This window comes from Eleutherodactylus coqui, chromosome 12 (assembly GCF_035609145.1).
Source record: "Eleutherodactylus coqui strain aEleCoq1 chromosome 12, aEleCoq1.hap1, whole genome shotgun sequence".
NCBI lineage: Eukaryota > Metazoa > Chordata > Amphibia > Anura > Eleutherodactylidae > Eleutherodactylus > Eleutherodactylus coqui.
In genome coordinates this window covers 109,258,812-109,278,637 of record NC_089848.1, presented here as the reverse complement: position 1 = coordinate 109,278,637, position 19,826 = coordinate 109,258,812, and the positions used below count along the sequence as shown (strand labels likewise).

The 19,826-nt window shown below is 47.2% G+C and overlaps 1 protein-coding gene across 5 annotated transcripts in view; it reads left to right on the top strand.

The window, feature by feature from the left end:
• Positions 1-19,826, top strand: part of PARD3 (par-3 family cell polarity regulator) — a 535,977-nt gene that overhangs the window by 294,445 nt on the left and 221,706 nt on the right. For 4 of the 5 annotated variants that reach the window (XM_066585804.1, XM_066585803.1, XM_066585802.1 and 1 more), the window contains 2 exons: positions 3,717-3,865; positions 8,439-8,483. In XM_066585804.1, the coding sequence (XP_066441901.1) occupies positions 3,717-3,865; positions 8,439-8,483 (194 nt within the window). The remainder of the gene's footprint in view (positions 1-3,716; positions 3,866-8,438; positions 8,484-19,826) is intronic. The other variant, XM_066585801.1, reaches the window with a different exon arrangement.

The window sequence follows — 19,826 nt, the reverse complement described above, 5'->3', positions numbered from 1 at the left end:
CAAACAATAGGTATGGAGGACCGAGCAGTGGCACGGTAAATGCAAGGAACTGTGAGGGGTGAGTATATAACTGGTTATTTTGTTGCATGGGGGACATTTTATTTTGTTTTCTACAATTTGGACAACCCCGTTAAGGCTCTGTTCCCACCTGCATTTGGGATTTCTGTTCTTTTCCATCTAAGGGAAAAGCGTGGAGAGTCCATAGCAGTCGTGCCACACAGGAACACACAAATAGTAAATGTGCAAACTTCATATTAAACAGCCATTGAAAATAAAAGCGGGGCTGCAGCGGTTCGATTTCCTGCTGTCAGCAGCTTCAGCCAGACGGAGCAGAGACACATGTTCTGTGCAACCTCTGCCCAGAACCGGAGACTTGGAGCATTCACCACGGACAAAAGGGGGTTATCCAAACAAGGCCGGCAGCTGTTCCGAATCACTGAGGGAAACGTAGGCTGTCCGGCTGACATTATCTGCTTAATCCTTCATGAAAATATTATGAAAACAAAGTGCACAATAAGAGGGGATTAATATTAGGAATGTTAATAATATGCAGGGTCTCCGGGTGGCAAGTCTCTTCCTAAATCAGCCTTGTGGATGAGATGTACGGCCGCAGAAATCTGATGAATATTTCAATAATTGGAAGTAAGAAGGATGAATGTGCTGGTGGGATGCCGCTTAATGACGGCGCTCGGTAATAAGCTGGACAAGGTGACTTTCAGGACACTCAGACATGTTTGTTCGGTAACGCACAGCTTGGGTCAATGCAAGTCGCTAAACAGAATTTGCTAATTTTTTTTGAACAACAAACATAAAGGGAGTTTTAGGTTTTGGAGCTTTTGGGATATTTAGCAAAAACACAAATTGGGTTCCCCAGCTGGAACGGATCCCAGAACACCTTTGCAAGAGAGAAAGGGGGTAACATGGCTCTTACAAGGGTAACATGACCTTCAGACCAAGACCTCTGTGGTAACAGTATCCTTACACTCTCTGTAGGGGGGAAATCTTCAACCCCTAATAAACTGTGTTGACAAAAGTATTGACCCCCCCCCTCCCAGCAGTCCAGTGCGGTCAGGTGATGTGTAGCATCAGGTATAGAGAGGATCACACAGAAGATCCCAGTACAGAAACAATCAGATGTCACCAGGTGTAGAGCTGACACCGGGGTCTGGTGGTGGGATGTCACCAGGTGTACAGCTGACACCGGGGTCTGGTGGTGGGATGTCACCAGGTGTACAGCTGACAACGGGGTCTGGTGGTGGGATGCCACCAGGTGTAGAGCTGACACCGGGGTCTGGCGGGGGGATCTCACCAGGTGTACAGCTGACACCGGGGTCTGGTGGTGGGATGCCACCAGGTGTAGAGCTGACAGCGGGGTCTGGCGGGGGGATGTCACCAGGTGTAGAGCTGACAACAGGGTTTGGTGGTGGGATGTCACCAGGTGTAGAGCTGACAACAGGGTCTGGTGCAGAGGATATGTCACCTGGTGAAGAGCTGATAGCAGGGTCTGGTCGGGGGATATGTCACCAGATGTAGAGCTGACAACGGGGTCTGGTGGTGGGATATCACCAGGTGTAGAGCTGACAACAGGGTCTGCTGGGGGGATGTCACTTGGTGTAGAGCTGACAGCGGGGTCTGGTGGTGGGATGTCCCGAGGTGTAGAGCTGACAGCGGGGTCTGGTGGTGGTGGTGCTGGTGGGGATCTTACCAGGTGTAGATCTGAAAACGGGGTCTGGTTGGGGGGATCTCACCAGGTGTAGATCTGAAAACGGGGTCTGGTTGGGGGGATCTCACCAGGTGTAGATCTGAAAACGGGGTCTGCTTGGGGGGGATCTCACCAGGTGTAGATCTGAAAACGGAGTCTGGTGGGGGGATGTCATCAGGTGTAAAGCGGACAATGGGGTCTGGTGGGGGGATGTCACTAGGTTTAGAGCTGACAACGGGGTCTGGTGGGGAGATGTCACCAGGTGTAGTGCGGGCAATTGGGTCTAGTGGAGGGATGTCACCAGGTGTAGGGCTGGCAACCGGGTCTGGTGGAGGGATGTTACCAGGTGTAGAGCCGACAATGGGGTCAGGTGGGGGGGGGGATCTCACCAGGTGTAGATCTGACAACAGGGTCTTGTGAGGGAATGTCATCAGATGTAGAGCTGACAATGGGGGTCAGGTGAGGGAATGTCAGGTGTAGAGCTGACAACGGAGTTAGGTAGTTGGATGTCGCTAGGTGTAGAGCTGACAACGGGGTTTGGTGGCAGGATGTCACCAGGTGTAGAGCTGACAACGGAGTTAGGTAGTTGGATGTCGCCAGGTGTAGAGCTGACAACGGGGTATGGCGGTGGGATGTCACCAGGTGTAGAGCTGACAACGGGGTATGGCGGTGGGATGTCACCAGGTGGGAGGGGGTGAGTGTTCTGTTGGGAAGGACGAGGGCCATTGGTTATAGTGAAGTCGTGTTCTGGCTGACTTTGTGGCTGCTGTAAAGTAAAACCCCGGACTGTTCACAGCTGCAGCTCCGGCGAGATGTTTTCAACATGTAAAGAAAATAGAGTAAACACATACAACAAAAATCAGATGAGCACAAAATAAATAGTTTCCATATAGAAGTATAATGTGCCGCTGTAATCCGTTTCCCCGCAGACATCAGTAGGACATTACAGGGTTATCCGGGCAAAATAAAATACATTTGCACGCTGCTCAATGTGGTGGTAAAGCATAGAAGGCGGCACATTCAGCGCACCTGATTCCGGCAACTCCTGTTCCGATTGTGCCCGGCCCCCACTGCCCGCTGCAGCGGTGAGGTCACTGACCTCAGGATCATGTGACTGCTACAACCGTTCACCACTTTAACTGATGATTAGCTATTGTGATGACATATTCTGTTGCAGCAGGGTATCTGCCGAGGCGAGTGCGTTGCCTTTTATAGTTTTGCACAATGCTGAGCCACTTGCAAAAAAAAATATTTATATATAAAATTTGTCTGGATAACCCCTTTTAATTAGGTGGAACCCCCCACGTTTACCTGGATGAAGCTGGCCGTTCTTTAATACACTTGAATAGGATTAGTATTGTTTCTCCTTAGGGAGAACATCTAAAAGGTGCGAGGAGACTTGTTAGGCCATGCATGCTCCTCTGTGACATTCAAATATGCAAATAGGAGATGGTGCAATGCCTCTGCCTTCTAATAGGTGGCGCTGCAGAGGCTTCGTACACTACAGTTGTGTTAAAGTGTCTGCACCATAATTTCCAGTTATCCCCCGCCCTCAGGATAGGGGATAATTTGCTGATCGGTTTGGGGTCGCACTGCTGAGTTCCCCGCTGATTTCAAGAACGGGACTTCAGTGTCTCGCTCTGTCACTGTGAAGGTTGCGTCTGCCCCCGCAGTGACGTCAGCATGAAGGAAGTGAGCATGTGCAGTCCGCAATCTGTTCGTTCCAATGGGGCTGACAGAAATACCTGTGCGGGTGCCACTTGGCCGTCTCCTCCTCATTGTAGGGGGTGCTGTAACCTTGCAGTGAGGAGGAGGGAGACAAGGGACCCCTGTTCTTGCGATCGGCGGGGGTCTCACCACTAAGTGATCTCCTATCCTGTGATATCCCAGTACAACCCCACTAATTTGGATGGCGCACACTTTGGTAGCCCCATATGACGGCAGTTCTGCGTTTCGTGTACCCCAGTGTTCCTTCCACATCGCTCACAACCACTTTTTGCTTCCTTCTCACCAGCACTCTGAGCCCAGATGTAGATCCATCCCTCGCCTTCCAGAGAGAAGGATTTGGACGCCAGAGCATGTCGGAGAAGCGCACCAAGCAATTTGGAGACGCCAGTCAAATGGACTTTGTTAAAACACGGAAATCAAAAAGCATGGATTTAGGTAAAAAATGTGTTTTGCTTCATATGAAACCAACATCGTGTTCCATTCCACAGATCTACAAATGTGCGGCTGCGGAGGAGTTCCAGGTTGTCTCCTCGGTGTTGGGCGTCCCATCAAGCTGTTGTATTCATTTGGGGATCTTCCTCGATCCCCGGTCCGCAGCTGAGGGGCCTTGTGAAATGCCGGGGAGATAATTCCTAATTCTAATTCCCCCAGTTCCATATTTCCATCATCAGCAGTCGTTAGATCTGTTTGTGGTTGCTACAAGATCTGGAATGTTAATGCTCCTTATTAAGGGGTTTACAAGGTGTCGCCTCCTTGATGGGCGGAGGGGGATGTTCGCCATAAAACCTGAAGAATACCAGAATAAGATGGGGTTTATCCTTCCTGACAATTTCACAGATAGCGGAGCTCCGCGTTTCCTTTCTCACTCAGCGGTAGATTAATCCTCTAAATAACATTTTTTTTTGTGTTTTTTTTCCCTGATCCAGCGGTATCTGCCAGCTGACGGGATCTGCAGCAGTTGGGCAGCGTTGCTGTGTGATGTCCGCTGTGAGTTGTGATGAGCAGATACTGGGACTTACTTAAAGGTCATCATCTCCCGGCTCACAGCTGATGAACTGGATCATAGTGGCATTATCTCAAATGCAAGCTGTGGAGTATCAGCCGCGCCGGCTGCTGCTCCTTATTATCAGCTCGCCGAAAATATAAACCGAAGGATTTTAGAATCTTATGTTTCATTGTTCCCCTGTGCGACTTTCCCGTACGTGTCACCTGGATCTTATTACGGAATTTTTAATAAGTGTGCTTAAAATATGCCCAAAATTCAAAAATAAATGTGTCTGTATGTATGTATGTGTATATATAATATTATCAATTTTTTTCTAAATCATCACCCCTCTTTGGGGACAGTTGACTGAGAATGGCTCATTGTACAAGTTAAAGCTTTTTTGATGTTAAACCAGCTGATCTCAGGACAAAATTTCCCCAGGGGTCGGGGTAGAGTTTTAGTACATGGCACTGTCCTTTTCCTGATTCAGCCACTGATCTGCCTGTTCCCTTGGCCCCTCTTCATACATACAAGATGCCAGCGATGCTACTCGATGCTTGCGGAGCTCTACTGGTGCCTCAGTAGTCTAAGACTGGAAGGGTACAGCAGGGCGGTGATGTTACAGCGACCCTGTGGTCTCAGGACAACATTTGTCCAAGTCCCAGAGGAGGGAGTTATATCAGCTGATGCCTTCCTCTTCTCAGTTTGGCCACTAATCTGCCTTTTCTTCGGGTCCTTCTTCATATGTCCAAGATGGCCATGCCAGTTCTTAGGTTTCCCGATGCACACTGAGCTCTGGAGGTGCATCAGTAGTCTAAGGGCCGGTTGCACCAACTATGATGTTTATCCCAGTTTAGTCAAACTGCGATCAGCCGTTGAGCTTGGTTTAAGGGATGAGCGTTGTGCCAACGCTTTTTGATCTTAGATTTGCAAAACCAAGTCCTATTAATCTACAATCAAAGGTTGAACCTGGTGATTGGTTGCTGTAGTCAGGTGACCTCCCCAGCATTAATAGGGATAGTAAAAATATAGATGCTACTAGCAGCAAATATGGGTGTAACTTCACCGCCCAGGAAATGTATATCAGGCTATCAGCCGAATCTGTCATCTTGGATTTTGGCTGCTAAACACAAAGATGATCGCTCAAAAGATGGCTTTTGAGCAATCATTTTACATAAACTGCTAATTGGTACTAATGCCAGTTAGGGGCTTATTAATTCACGTGACCAGCCGGGAGCTGTATTCAGAGAACAGCGGGTGGTCTGTTCTATGAATACATTCCCTTTGTTCTGCTGCAGGGCTGACACCTGAGACAATGTTGTTGTCAGCACTCCCCGTGCAGGACACAGCGGGAAGTCCCTGCTATCAGCTCTTCTGCTGAACGATTGATTTTATGCCTAACATAAAATCATCATTTAACAGAAAATTGAAAGATGGGCACATTTATACGCAACGCTTATCGCTCAAAAAATGGTTTTTGAGCGATAATCGTTCCGTGTAAAAGGGCCTTGAGTTCAACTCATTTGATCTGCCAAACTCGGGGAATCATATTGAACCTAGATCTAAACCAAGATCACGGGCTAAACCGCGTTTGTGCAGCGTTTTTCTCCTTGATCTTACATCAACTATTGTTGATCTCTGGCCAAAGCTTTGGTGCAACTGGCCCGAAGACTTTACACTTAACTGTGATTGGTGATTGCTGTGCATGTGAGCGAGGCTGGCCAATCAGCAAACAGCATGCAGTATCTGACTACCGCAGCACAATATGCATTGGGTGATGATAGGAGGACCACGTTCATGTTGGAAGAATGAAGAGGGACCCTAGAAATAGGCAGAAAAGGGTGGCACCGGGTAATAACCCTCCACCCCAGCGATCTCTTCAACGCTGGTGGACCCTAGTAGTAGTGTGTTCACACATGGCAGATTTAACCCCTTCAATAGAATGACTGGATTGCAAGTTTTGGGGCAATTTTTTTTTTCAACTGTGGACAACCTGCAAAAAATCTGTCATGTGTGAACGCATCGGTAAAGTTAAGTTGACCTCGAAGTACCAAAACAAAATGCAGGTTCCCCTTAAGATGTCTTCACACATACCAGAACTGCTGCAGAAGTACTGTCAATGTGCATGTAAAATGGGGTTCTTACGTGACAAGTTGAGTCTATAAATGCCCCCCACTCCCCCCATGATCTATTAGGAGTCACTAATCAGATCTTGAGATTTTGAGAAGTGACGCCGAAACGTTTTATGAGTTGGTGTCTCTCATATAGTCACCGATGTGCTGCGTGAACCGTGTGCCAGCATAGCGGACATTGATCCGCCGCAGAATTCAAAACCTTAGGTTGACAATACCCGGAAACTGTGTGGACTCCGACATCGATGTGCGACTGCGGAAGCAAAGGGTTTAATCTTGGCCGCTATTAGTATAATTGACCGTCTGTGGCGAGTACTTCTGAGAGCGATGTGACGGCTGGCCAGTGGAGGGCGCTGTGTTATTTCAGCGGGATAATAAGAATTAATGTCTCACAATGTGAAATTTTTGACGTAATAATGCGGCCAATCACCAGTCAGGCTGGATACAGATATATACGGTGTCGGCATTCACATCTCAGAGGCACCCGGAGCGTGAGAGTCACTAACTACTAAACCAGTACCCACATAATCCTGCGGATTCTGCTTTTAACCCCCCATCGTATGGAGACTTTTACAGTGATCCTTTCTTGTGGCTAAAATAGCATAACCTACTAATATACCGCCATACCGGACTGCGGTGCATGTAAGCAAAGCGCTAATGTAAACGAACCTGGCCTGCGCTGTAAATTTTCCGTTTCTTCCATACTTTGCACTAATTTTCATAAATCTCCCGCCAAGGCGAAGTAGAGCCACCGCACGTAGCAGCCAATCGGATGCTAATCAGATGTTTTCCATAGCAGCCAATCAGATTCCAGCTCTTCTTTTTCAGAGACTCTTTGGAAAATGAAAGTTTTAATATAGTTGCTATGGGCTTTTCACTAGTTTTCATTACCCCCCCTCCCCCTTAGGAGTTAAATCAGGAAAAAGGCTATATCAGGAAAATCTGCGCCACTTCTGCCCTAGGCCGTGTCTGGTATTGCAGCTCGGCTAAGTTCAGGTGAATAGGACTGAGTTCCGATGCCAGACTCGGCCTACAAACACATCATAGACTTCCTCTGTGAAAGCTGGATGTCAGCCATTATGGTGCTTGTTCCCGGGTTCTTCATGGTGTCTCCCAAGTGCCGGGTACTAATTTATGGGGTCCGGCTGAGTCTCCTGACATCCGCTAATCTAGAAGTCTGAATGGAGGTGAGAGTATTGTACTTGTAATGTATTTCTGGTGTAACCAAAAATCACGGTGTGTCACCAGATTTATCACATTTGTGATCATCACATATTTTAGCAACTACACTGAACAGCCCCAGCCGTTGGAGCTTCAGAGTTGTATTCAGCTGACTGTGCAGCCTGTTGGTCAGAACGATTCCTGACATCCTCCTCCGACCCCTTTCAGGGATGAGTTGTTTCCGTCTGCAGGATCCTCTTTCGCTCCATTCTCGGTTTTCTCTCCACAACGTTACACGAGAACACACACACACCCCTGCGGGCGACATATTGATATTGCCCTACAATGCTCGGCCGCCGCACCAGGCGGGGTATTTCCTCATAGGAACGGCGATGCAAAGATGTCCTCTAGATGCAGTTATTAATAATCAGCAATTAATGGTACTGCCAGACAAGATGCAATCATCGTTAGTCTCTTCTGTGGCTGTTAGAAATGATCGGCTTTTGGCATGAACAAACGATGCAAATAATTAACTGTTTTAATCCTCTCTGAGTCTAACATGGCTGCATTAATAACCGGAGCGCCTGCCCTACAGCATGAAGGGGTTGTTAGTCCTATGGGGGGTGTGCGGGGTCTGCATGGGACTTATTAATGTACCAGTCATGTGTTTGCTGCATGTGGCCCGTGGGCACTAACTGCGCTAACCTTCTTACATTTGCCTTTTTAACAGTAGCTGACGAGGCTAAGATCAGTGCAATGGCCGACCACAACGCAGGTAAGAGATTCCGCTGTTGCGATAGAAGTAGCGTTCACGTTGCATGTCGGCGTGACCTCCGTAAGCCGACTGCCTCCCTCATTGTTAGCGGGACTCATTACAGACTCGCACAGTATGACTCTAACCGCTGGAACTAGTTTATTCCACTCCATCACAAGCGTCTCGCTGGCCTCTCCTACTTCTAAGTCATCGTTTCAGTGTAAGATGAAACTTTAACCACTTAGTTAGTGCAGAGTCGGAAATACATTCATTTTAAAGCTGTGGCTGAGCGTGTCCGACCATCCACAGTACAGAAAATATAACGGACGCCACTGCCAGTAAGGTCCGATTCCACTATGGCCTCCCGCATACAGAAACCGACCCGCCTGTGGACATGAGGCCTGCTTCGGACACGCGTGTTATGGGAACAGTTTTTGCAAGGGTCTTGGCCCCGACTGGGGTCTACTGTCCTGGACTTACAGCATTGTGTGACGAGGGCCGAGGTCTGACTGGGGTCTACTGTCCTGGACTTACAGCATTGTGTGACGAGGGCCGAGGTCTGACTGGGGTCTACTGTCCTGGACTTACAGCATTGTGTGACGAGGGCCGAGGTCTGACTGGGGTCTACTGTCCTGAACTCGCAGTATTGTGTGACGAGGGCCTTAGTCTGACTGGGGTCTACTGTCCTGAACTCGCAGCATTGTGTAACGAGGGCCGATGTCTGACTTGGGTCCACTGTCCCGAACTCGCAGCATTGTGTGACAAGGGCGTAGGTCTGACTGGAGTCTACTATCCTGAACTCGCAGTATTGTATAACAAGGGTCTTAGTTTGACTCGGGCGTACTGTCCTGAACTCGCAACATTGTGTGACGAGGGCCGAGGTCTGACTGGGATCTACTGTCCTGAATTCGCAGCATTGTGTGACGAGGGTCTTGGCCCGACTGGGGTCTACTGTCCTGAACTCGCAGCATTGTGTAACGAGGACCAATGTCTGACTGGGGTCCACTGTCCCAAACTCGCAGCATTGTGTGACAAGGGCGTAGGTCTGACTGGGGTCTACTATCCTGAACTCGCAGTATTGTATAACAAGGGTCTTAGTTTGACTCGGGCGTACTGTCCTGAACTCGCAACATTGTGTGACGAGGGCCTTAGTCTGACTGGGGTCTACTGTCTCGAACTCGCAGCATTGTGTGACGAGGGCCTTAGTCTGACTGGGGTCTACTGTCCCAAACTCGCAGCATTGTGTAACAAGGGCAGAGGTCTGACTCGGGCCTACTATCCTGAACCCGCAGCATTGTGTGACGAGGGCCGAGGTCTGACTGGGGTCTACTGTCCTGAACTCGCAGTATTGTGTGACGAGGGCCGAGGTCTGACTGGGGTCTACAGTCCTGAACTCGCAGTATTGTGTGACGAGGGCCGAGGTCTGACTGAGGTCTACTGTCCTGAACCCGAAGTATTGTGTGACGAGGGCCGAGGTCTGACTGAGGTCTACTGTCATGAACCCGCAGTATTGTGTGACGAGGGCCGAGATCTGACTGGGGTCTACTGTCCTGAACTCGCAGCATTGTGTGACGAGGGCCGAGGTCTGACTGGGGTCTACTGTCCTGAACTCGCAGCAACATAGATCCCTGAGATACTTTGAGTTCCGGGCACTAGACCCATGATTGGGCCGGGATCCTCATCTGTAATAGGAGAGCAAAAACTGACCTTGGGGATTACATTAGTGTTTGTATATGATAACAACAACAACAACAACAACAACAAACAGCAATGAAGAATATAAAATAATTTTACCATAATTTGGCCGAACAATTGTAGATAATGGAACAAATATTATGAAGCTTATGAATTGGATCTACATTCCTTCCTGACCCTGAACTTCCACCTCAACTTTTCCTTAACGGGAAGAATTATGCGATGCCCATTAGTCGATAAATTATGTCGTTTAACAGCTTTCATTTTTTTCCCAATGATCAGCTGAAGAAAAATGACTTCTGAGTAATAATGTTTTTTTTCCCCGAGCAATTAAAATAATGTGCCTTGTGCAATTATGAGTTTCTGTGATTTATTAATCCAAGTTAGCTTCTGACCTTTGGAATGCTATTTTAATTAGGCCGAAGCCGCTCTTATGTGGGAATGTCGTTTCTATATTGGAAACGCTCCATTCGCTCCTCTGCTGCCGTTTTGCAGCTTGAAATTCTGAATTATTTTCTCTCTTTACTGTCCAAGATCCAAACCAGAAATACCAGGAATAAGGCATCTATGAATATTTAAACTAGCAAAATATCACAATGGATTCAAAGTTCTGGAAGTCAGAAAAACCCTCCATCGAAGGTGTGAAAGAAGCTGACCGTAACCTTTGCAATCCAATTTTGGATTCAGGATTTCCTAGTTGGCTTTCTCTTTCTTCCATTATACATTGGCGCCACCTGCTGGCTAGAGCCAGTACTGCGGTATTGGACATGCTGGAGAGGCCCCCGACAACAGAGCAGCCAGTAGTATACAGTAAGAATACCCTACCGGACGTCTTCCGACATCAGAAGCTGTACAGCCTTCAATCAAAATGTCTTTAGCTGTCAGACAGTGGATTGGTAAGGGTTAAAGGGACATTCCTCATTAACCCCTTCACCCTAAAGGATGGGTGCAGGTTTGTATGGAGTGAGATCAGATTCTTTTCCCACTCCATACACCGCAGGTGCCAGCAGGTACCCACATCAGGGCTCGCACTGATCAGCTTTTTGGAGTCCTGAACAGCCCCCTCACAATGAGCTGATGAGGTGCCGTTCAGTTGCTATGGCAGCCCAGGGCCTTCTGACGGCCTCAGAGCTGCTATTTATTTTTGCCAATTAAGGCATGCATGGGGCCTGTCCGGTCTTAATAGAAAGCCTGCAGAAATACTACATACTGCAATACTGATGGCAAGTTCAAGTCCCCTATGGAGGCTTAAAATATGGGTAAAAATAAGCGGAGATTTTTTTTTTCTATTCTTGTAAAAATAAAGTATACTAAAAGTTACAGGAAAATGTTGCATTTATAAAAAAAAAAAAAAATCAAAACAGGAAAAAGAATCCCCAAAAGACATTTGGTACTGCTGTTTCTGTAAAAGTCCGATCTGTCAAAATAACGCATTTTTCCTGTGAACACAATTCTGATGTTTTTTTTTTTTCAGTTTTTTTGATCACCCTGTCTCCAAGAGAAAAAAAAATAATAATCAAAAAGTTGTGTAATATTCCAGACTTGTACCAAAACAAACTACAGTGCATCCTGCAAAAAAACTATCCTCTGCACAACCGCATCAACGGAAAGATAAAACATGATGGCGGTCAGAATGTGGCAGCAGCATTTTCTTTCCTCAATTTTTTTATTTTTATTTATATGCAAAATAGTTGCTCAAAATCCATCTTTTGAGCGATCATCTTTGTGTCTAAATGCACCTTTAGGCATGGGGGAAATCAACCACCACAACCTTCCCCCATCACCCCTCCCAACTACTTCCGGTAAACACACTTATGTCCAATCCCAGAGACCCGATCAAGGCTCTCACACAAAGATCAACTCTGAGAACCCGGAAAGGGTAGGACCTCAACTCGCCCAACCAAGCATGTTGCACTTGCATCGCTAGCAGTAACACCTGTGAAGCGCCTCTTAATTTTTGCCAGGGACTCCAAATTTCCCAAAATTTATCATGAGTGCCTTTTGACCAACTTGACAACTCCTCAGGATTATAGATGGAGTCAACCTTCTCACTCCACTGCGCCTGGGTTGGGGGTGTCTTTTGCAGCCAGTGAAGAGGAATTAGAGCTTTAGCCGCATCTATTAGGAGTTTAATCAGTTTATTCTTAAGTGGGTGGAAAAGCGCCGAAGGCTTCCAAAGAAAAATCATGTCTGCAGAGATGAGGCCAATTTACACACAAAGATAATCATTTAATTATAGCAGCTTATCACCTTCATTTGCATGTAAATGAGCCTCCTAGACCTGTATGCAGAGAACAGCGGGGTGGCCTGTTCCCTGCATACAGCTCCTGTGTTTTGCCGGGGTGCTGCAAGCTGAATACAATGTAATCAGCAGCTCCTGTGGAGAATACAGCACCATGGACTAGTGACAACCGGCTCCCGCTGCGGATAGCGCGAGATCTGCTATGATCTCGCGCTATCCCTATGACGTAAGGCTACGTCATTTTGCAGGAAGTACCCCGCTCCCATGACGTACCCTTACGTCATGGGGAGGGAAGGGGTTAAAGTTGGGACATTTTTGACAGTTTGTATGATGTAAAGCGACCACCCTTTCCCCTTTAAAAAAAAAATAATAATGGTGGAAATGAAGGTTTTTATTTTTCCATTTCACTTTACTTAGAAATCTTTAAAAGTGTTTTAGTACATTAAGGCCCAGTGTCCAGCTGCACAAACGGATTCCACGGTTTGCTGAATCCTGCAGCGGTATCGGTGCAAGCCCACGGACATGGAGAGGAAAATATATCTTCTTACCTCTCTGGATCCAGCAAGGGTCTCCTCTGTCACGACGGATCTTCTTTCTTCAGCAAGAGTCTCCTCTGTCGCGGACGGATCTTCTTTCTTCAGCATGGCGGATGTGGCCGGGCCTGCCGGATGATGCATCTGGTGCTTGTGCAGTGCTCTTTTTTTTTTTATTTTTTTATTTTCCGAATCTCCCGCTTCCCGGCGGATCCGCGGCCCGTCCACAGTGACCGCTGCGGGCAGTCTGCAGATCAGACAGCTTCCATTGACTTCAAAGGAAGCCGTCAACGCAGGATCCGCAGAAAAATGGAGTATGCTGGAAAAAAAACACATCTGCATGCTTTTTACTGTCCTGCGGAAGCTAATGCGTCCCTGTGGGCAGCTTGATTTGCGGATACCCCACAAATCAAATCTGCTCGTGGACATTGGGCCTTAATAGTGCCATTGAAATATACAACTCGCTCTTCAAAAAGACTACACACCCTCCGACAGCAAGCTTTATAGATATTATAATAAGTGCTAGGATTATTTGGAACTGGGAAAGGGAAACCGAAAATCAAAGGAAAAATAAAAGGCCTCGTCCTTAAATGCTGCACCTATCCATGCCCTGCTCGCCGGGATAAATGACTGCCTCCCAGCAATCCTAAGACTGGCACCTCTAAATGCCCCCTGTCAATTGGGCAGCAGTGTGAATGCTGTACCCCCTCTCCATTGATTGGCAATCTTGATATCCGTAATAACGTGATAAATTGCTGTCGATTTTACAATGGAATTTGCGCTGTAACGAAGTTGTGTGAATGGCGCCTAAACTTCTGCCCGCCTGAATGAGCCATTAGTTAAGTTTTTCTTTCATTTTTTCGCCTCCTTCAGACTGGTGCAGGTCTGCAGCTGCGGGACGAAGTGTAAGCCGTCCTTATGGAGGAGGCCACGTTTTGGGAAACGGAGGCCATTTGTTCAGCTTTGATGACAGGAATGTTCCTGTTAAACTGTTCCCATCGTAGCAACACAACTCTGCGTAATTGGACTTCAGCAATTGTCCCGCTGCTGAGTTATTAGGACATTGGTCTGATTGAGGTCAAAATCTTAATGTGCGGACCAAGTCATTGAAGAAGCCCAGACTGACGGATGAGGAGACGCTGCCAGGTAGCTGCGGGCTGGGATTGTAAATAATTGAGCCGCCAGATAACTACATGGAGGAGCGCAGCCAGGAGGTTACCTTGATGCACCGTGTCTGTGCAGTGCAGCAGCTTCCCAAATATCAGCCTCAGCTTGTACTTCGCCACTTCTATGCAGGATGCTCCTATCAATATACCCAATGTTAAAACAATCCCTCCTAGGAGTGTGTGTGTAATATATAATATATATATATATATAATTATACATATGCACCTCCCTGTTGTACCATCTTAGCTTGGATACAAGATGTGATATGGGGGGCATGTGGTCTCTAGGACCCTGTTGTACCGCCTTTAGCTTGGATACGAAATGTGATACAGGCGGGCATGGGGGCTCTAGTACTCTGTTGTACCGCCTCTAGCTAGGTTACAAGATGTAATACAGGTGGGCATGGGGGCTCTAGTACCATGTTGTACCGCCTCTAGCTAGGGTACAAGATGTGATATGGGGGCATGGAGCCTCTAGAACCCTGTTGTGCTGCCTGTAGCTTGGATACAAGATGTGATACGGACAGTGACTGACTGTTGAATGCGGTGATGCCCAGACCATCACACCAGCAGGGGGCAGTATGCCAACCTATAGCAAAGGCAGGATTGAGTCGCTCACCCTGAGGTCTCCAGATTTGAATGTGGCCGCTGTCGGAAGCAAAACTAAACCTGGATTTGTCGCTGAAGTGAACCCAGTTCCACTCCATAGTGTCCATTTTCATCATTCATGACACCACTGTAAACAGAAGTGATGGTGGCGAGGGTGTCAAAGGCCGTACATGTAATGGGTGCTGAGAGACCAAATGTCTTTCAGCCAAGCGCCTGTAAATGGTTCAGACAGACACAGGGGTGTAACGATTGAGCCCCCTGTCTCTGGATGGTGGACAACAAAACGGTTGGAGCTGCTCGTGCTTGTTGGTTGACCGGACGATCTTCTCTACTGGTGGTCAGTAGCTGGCGTCCTGAGCCCGGTCACCTTGTGTGCTCCCATCCACTGGTCCCAACACCCCCTAACAGTCTGGTCAGATGCTCCTCTCTACTGGTGGTCTCTAGGGGGCGTCCTGAGCCCGGTCACCTTGTGTGCTCCCATCCACTGGTCCCAACACCTCCTAACAGTCTGGTCAGACGCTCCTCTCTACTGGCGGTCTGTAGGGGGTGTCCTGAGCCCGATCACCTTGTGTGTTCCCCCATTCACTGGTCCCAACACCTCCTAACAGTCTGGTCAGACGCTCTTCTCTACTGGTGGTCTGTAGGGGGCGTCCTGAGCCCAGTCATCCTGTGTGCCCTCACACATCAACTGGTCCCAACACCTCCCAACAGTCTGGTCCGAACGACTGATGGGGGACAATTCATCAATACGACCATCCAGCTTCTCCCATCCCAATAACGCGCCCCTCTCAGACTCTCTGGTAATGGGGTGAAATTTCTTCTCTGCGTCATAGAGGCGTCTAGTGGTCAACATGCTCCACACAAGCGGAAGAAAAGGTCACTGCACACAAGGAGCCTCCGAGAGCCTCTTGTAGGCCAAGGGGGGGACCACATTTGGGGTCTAAGGTGGCAAGACTTCTGGCAGTGGAGGGGCCCGGGGGAGTGTGGAGCAGACTCAAAGATGACCCCATTCCATACCCAGCAGGAGTTCACCAAGGTTCACAGATGACATGCACTGCCTGCAATCTTAAATGGCATTAGTTGCAGCCTTTTAACCACTTGGATACTGCGGTTAATGCAGGCTGCGGCATTTAACCTTTGTTGAGGGAAGGCTCCTCTGTCACACCATTGGACACCCAACAGCATAATCATATGGAGGCCAGTGCATTACCATGGAAGCCCGAGGCCTAATTAAGGCTTTCAGGGCTGTTATTTACCGTATATATGCCCTCCTGGTGGCAGGACCTTATAGGCTTATTGCAATATATTGTACTCGTGATTGAACGATAACTTTTTCTTTTAATATTGCTATGATGTAAAGTATTAAAAGATGAGAAAACTGCTTTTTATTTTACAAACAAAAAAAAAGAACAGTAAAACAAAGCATTGCTTCATCCGTAAAATTCAAATTTATTAAAGGGGCTGCCCAGTTAGATCCAAATATGTTAAGACAAGCAGTACTTGCATATTCTTAGCCCCAGTTATCCAGCGCTGCAGCCCCACCGTTCTCCCGGTCTCTATTCACATTGGAGGTCATCTGACTGCTGCCAGCCAATCATAGGCCACAGTATCTCCCTTCCAAACTCCTGACATCATGGCACCCAGGATGTGAGCGCTGATGCCAGGAGAACAGATGGTGACGCTGCAGCAGCTGACTGGCAGGCAGCAGCCAGCTGAATTTCACCATCGGCACAGACCAGGACAGTCGTAGAGTTGGAGCGCCGGGGCCGAAAATGACTACTTACTGCTTGTTTTATTGTGGTAACACATTTGAATCTGAGTCAATTTGTAAATGATCAACCCCTTTAAGATGTTGCACTGTTTCATTGGCGTGGTAAACGCACTAGAAGTTACACAATTTGTCACCTACCTCCCAAAAATACAAAGTGAATAGTACAAATAAAAACCCCAGTTCTCCAACGACGTGCAACCCGCCACTGGTACATCCATGCAAAAACAAAAAGTTGTGGGGTTTGGACTACTGCGCCAGGTAGCTGCTGAAGGGTTAGCCAATTGAGTGAGTCCGATTTCTGGCATACAGACTTTAGAAACCGCGGGAATTCGAGAGTTACCCACAGATTTCTGCCGCTACTTCTTTTCCAAATACACATCAGAATTTTCCATCCGCTATTTATATCATGTGACCGCGCCCGAAAAGTGGGTCACACTGACCTATATAACCCATGTGTGACCGCAATAGGCCTTCTACCGACCTCATTAATAGGCTTGAAACCTGCATATGGATCTTATTTAAGGTGGTGGCTTGGCTGACTACTGACAGCGGGGCTCCTGCTCTAACCTCCAGTAGTGAAGAAAACTCAGATCCTGGTAGTTTAACCCCTTGCATGCCACAATCAAATAGAAAATGCAGCATGTAAGCAGATGGCCGGGGGGAGGAGCTCCTTCTGTCACCCATCAGCACCCAACTGTGCGATTGCAAGGTACCAGTGGGGTCCCATGGCAGCTGGAAGCCTGACAAAGGTACCCATGTCGGCCATGTACCTTAGTTTATTAGACCCTGCCTCCAGCAGAGTCTAAGAGGTGGCTGTAATAGGCTTAGTAGAATTCACTACATAAGTAGTGCAGTGTACTATACTAGCAATTCAACAATCGCATCTTCAGGAACTCTTCAGGGACTGAAAGATAGTGTCAAAGTTCAATAAAGTTTATTTTAAAGAAAAAATCCAGTATAAAAATTATGAATTGTTCACCACAAAATTCATTTTAACCCTTTGCAATCCAATTTTGGATTCGGGGTTTCCTAGGGGGCTTTCTCCTTCTGCCATGATACAATGGCACCATCTGCTGGCTAGAGCCAGTACTGCGGTATGGGACATGCTAGAGAGGCCCCCCACCCGACAACAGAGCGGCCAGTAATCTACAGTAAGAATACCCTGCTGGGCGTCCTACGACATCGGAGCTGTTCAGCCTTCAATCAGAATGTCTTTAGACGTCAGACAGTGGATCGGAAAGGGTTAAATGCCAAATTGTTTTTGTTTTATTTTGTTTCACCACGAAAATAATGACCTAGTCAATGAAAATATTTTATTTATCTCATTTTTATTTTTATTTTTAAATAAGGCACAAAATAGTCGAATCACAAAGGGGTTAGTGCAAAAATCTGAAGGTCATCATGACCCAGAGCTTAAAGGGGCAGTCTGACCAGAATATGTCGGGCTAATGGCGCTCAGTCCTTTCTCCTACTTGGACAAATTAGATTTGGCCTGACTTATAAAATAAATGGTTTGATAAAAGCTTCCCCTGTCCAGCGGGCGGTGAGTTATGATGATCGGTGGGAAAGGTCGGGTCTTTATCCATGGAGCTACCTGTTAGTTAGAAGATAAATATTTTATTAAACATCTCTAGTCGTATTGGGGGGGGGGGGGGGGGGGGGTGAGGTGGATCCCATAATGGACGTATCTGTGCCGGAGTTATAAAAGAACTGTATTTCTTGCCACGACTGGAAGGGTTGGAGGTTAACACATTCCACTGAAAGAGATGGAGAAGAAATATACAAGAGCAGCAAGAAAAGTGAGTGTCAGAATTATGGTAATAAATCCTCTCTTTCTCCCTCTTTGTTTAGATTCGGGCCAGTTGTACAAACCTTGTTTTCGAGGCTCAAGTTGAAAGCTGTTAGATTGATAAGCAACGTAAAGTAAACATCTCCTCGAGCCGACAACTTAATAGACCTTTAATTATTTTTCTCTCTCGTTTATTTGCGCTGTCTGATCTTTTCTGAATGTTTGGAGTTGAGTGCAAAGGTTGGTGTGAACTTCAGCGGTAAACCACAGATCATTCATACTGCTGGAAGCATTAAAGCTATTAATGTGTTTTGCAAAAACTCAGACGAAAACATTCACAGCCTCTCTGTGACAGCCAGGAGACCCTTCTGGCATTGAGTTGGCCACACACACGGTGGTATCATAGTTTGAGTGGCAGAAAATGGTCAACATGCCACATTCGAAGAAGATACAAGACAGAAAAGTTGGGTGGAGCAAAACCCGTAAGACAGGAAGGGCCCACAAGAATTAGAGGGGCCGTAAAGATTAACCCCTTGAGTGGCGGGTTTCCTACCACCCTGTCGTGCCCACCAGGGCAGGTTTTTTAAAATGGTCTAATCATTGAATTTCAACTAGTTTTGCAGTTGCGTCTCAAGAGCCATAACTTTTTCATTTTTCCATTGACATGGCCATATAAGGGCTTGTTTTTTGCGGGGCAAGTTGTGATTTTTTTAAACAGGGGGGAGGAAAAAAAGAAATGGGGAAAAAAGAAAAAAAGGGGCCATGTCATTAAGGGGTTAAATAATGTATTAACTTCCTTCTCTGTGTCATTATGACGCATGGATACCACATGTGTGATTGTATTTTTGATTTTTTACAAAGTAAAGGGAGACAAGTGTTTTTTTTATTTTTTTAATAATTTTTTTACTTTTTTTTTTTTTACTTTTTTTTTTAATTTTTTTTTTTTTTGTCCCTTTAGGGGACTTCCACAGGGACCCATCAGGACCCCTGATCACATTCCAGGGGTCCGATGGTGACAGCCCTTTACATGCTGCAGTGACAGCCCTTTACATGCTGCAGTCACATAGACTGCAGCATGTAAAGGGTTAACACAGCAGAGATCGGAGGTTTTCTCTGATCTCTGCTGTAAGAGCTGGTACCTAGGTGTCCTCTCACAGCCAAGCACCAAGCTCTCCCTGCCACAGAGACCATCGGCTTGCTTCTGACAAGCCGATGGTCTCTATGGCAACCTGTAAACAAAGCAGGACATTGCCGACATGTCGGCAATATCTTCTGCTGGCTTTTCAAAGCCCTTGCTTTGTTCTCTGTGGGTCTGTGCAGGCAGAGCACACTGCCACAGCTTGTGGCATTGTGCTCTGCAGCTCCCATAGTGATACATAGCCCGGAAATCTTCCGGGGTATATCACTATGGGCAGTGGAGCTCGTCACGGAACTTTTCCGGGCGTGCCACTCAAGGGGTTAAATGAGCGTAAACCAGTATGGAGGTGCCGCCAGCCAGATGACCGCCCCACAAGGTTCGCCTGAACAGGAGAACTGGTAACCTGGCACAACCTTCCAAA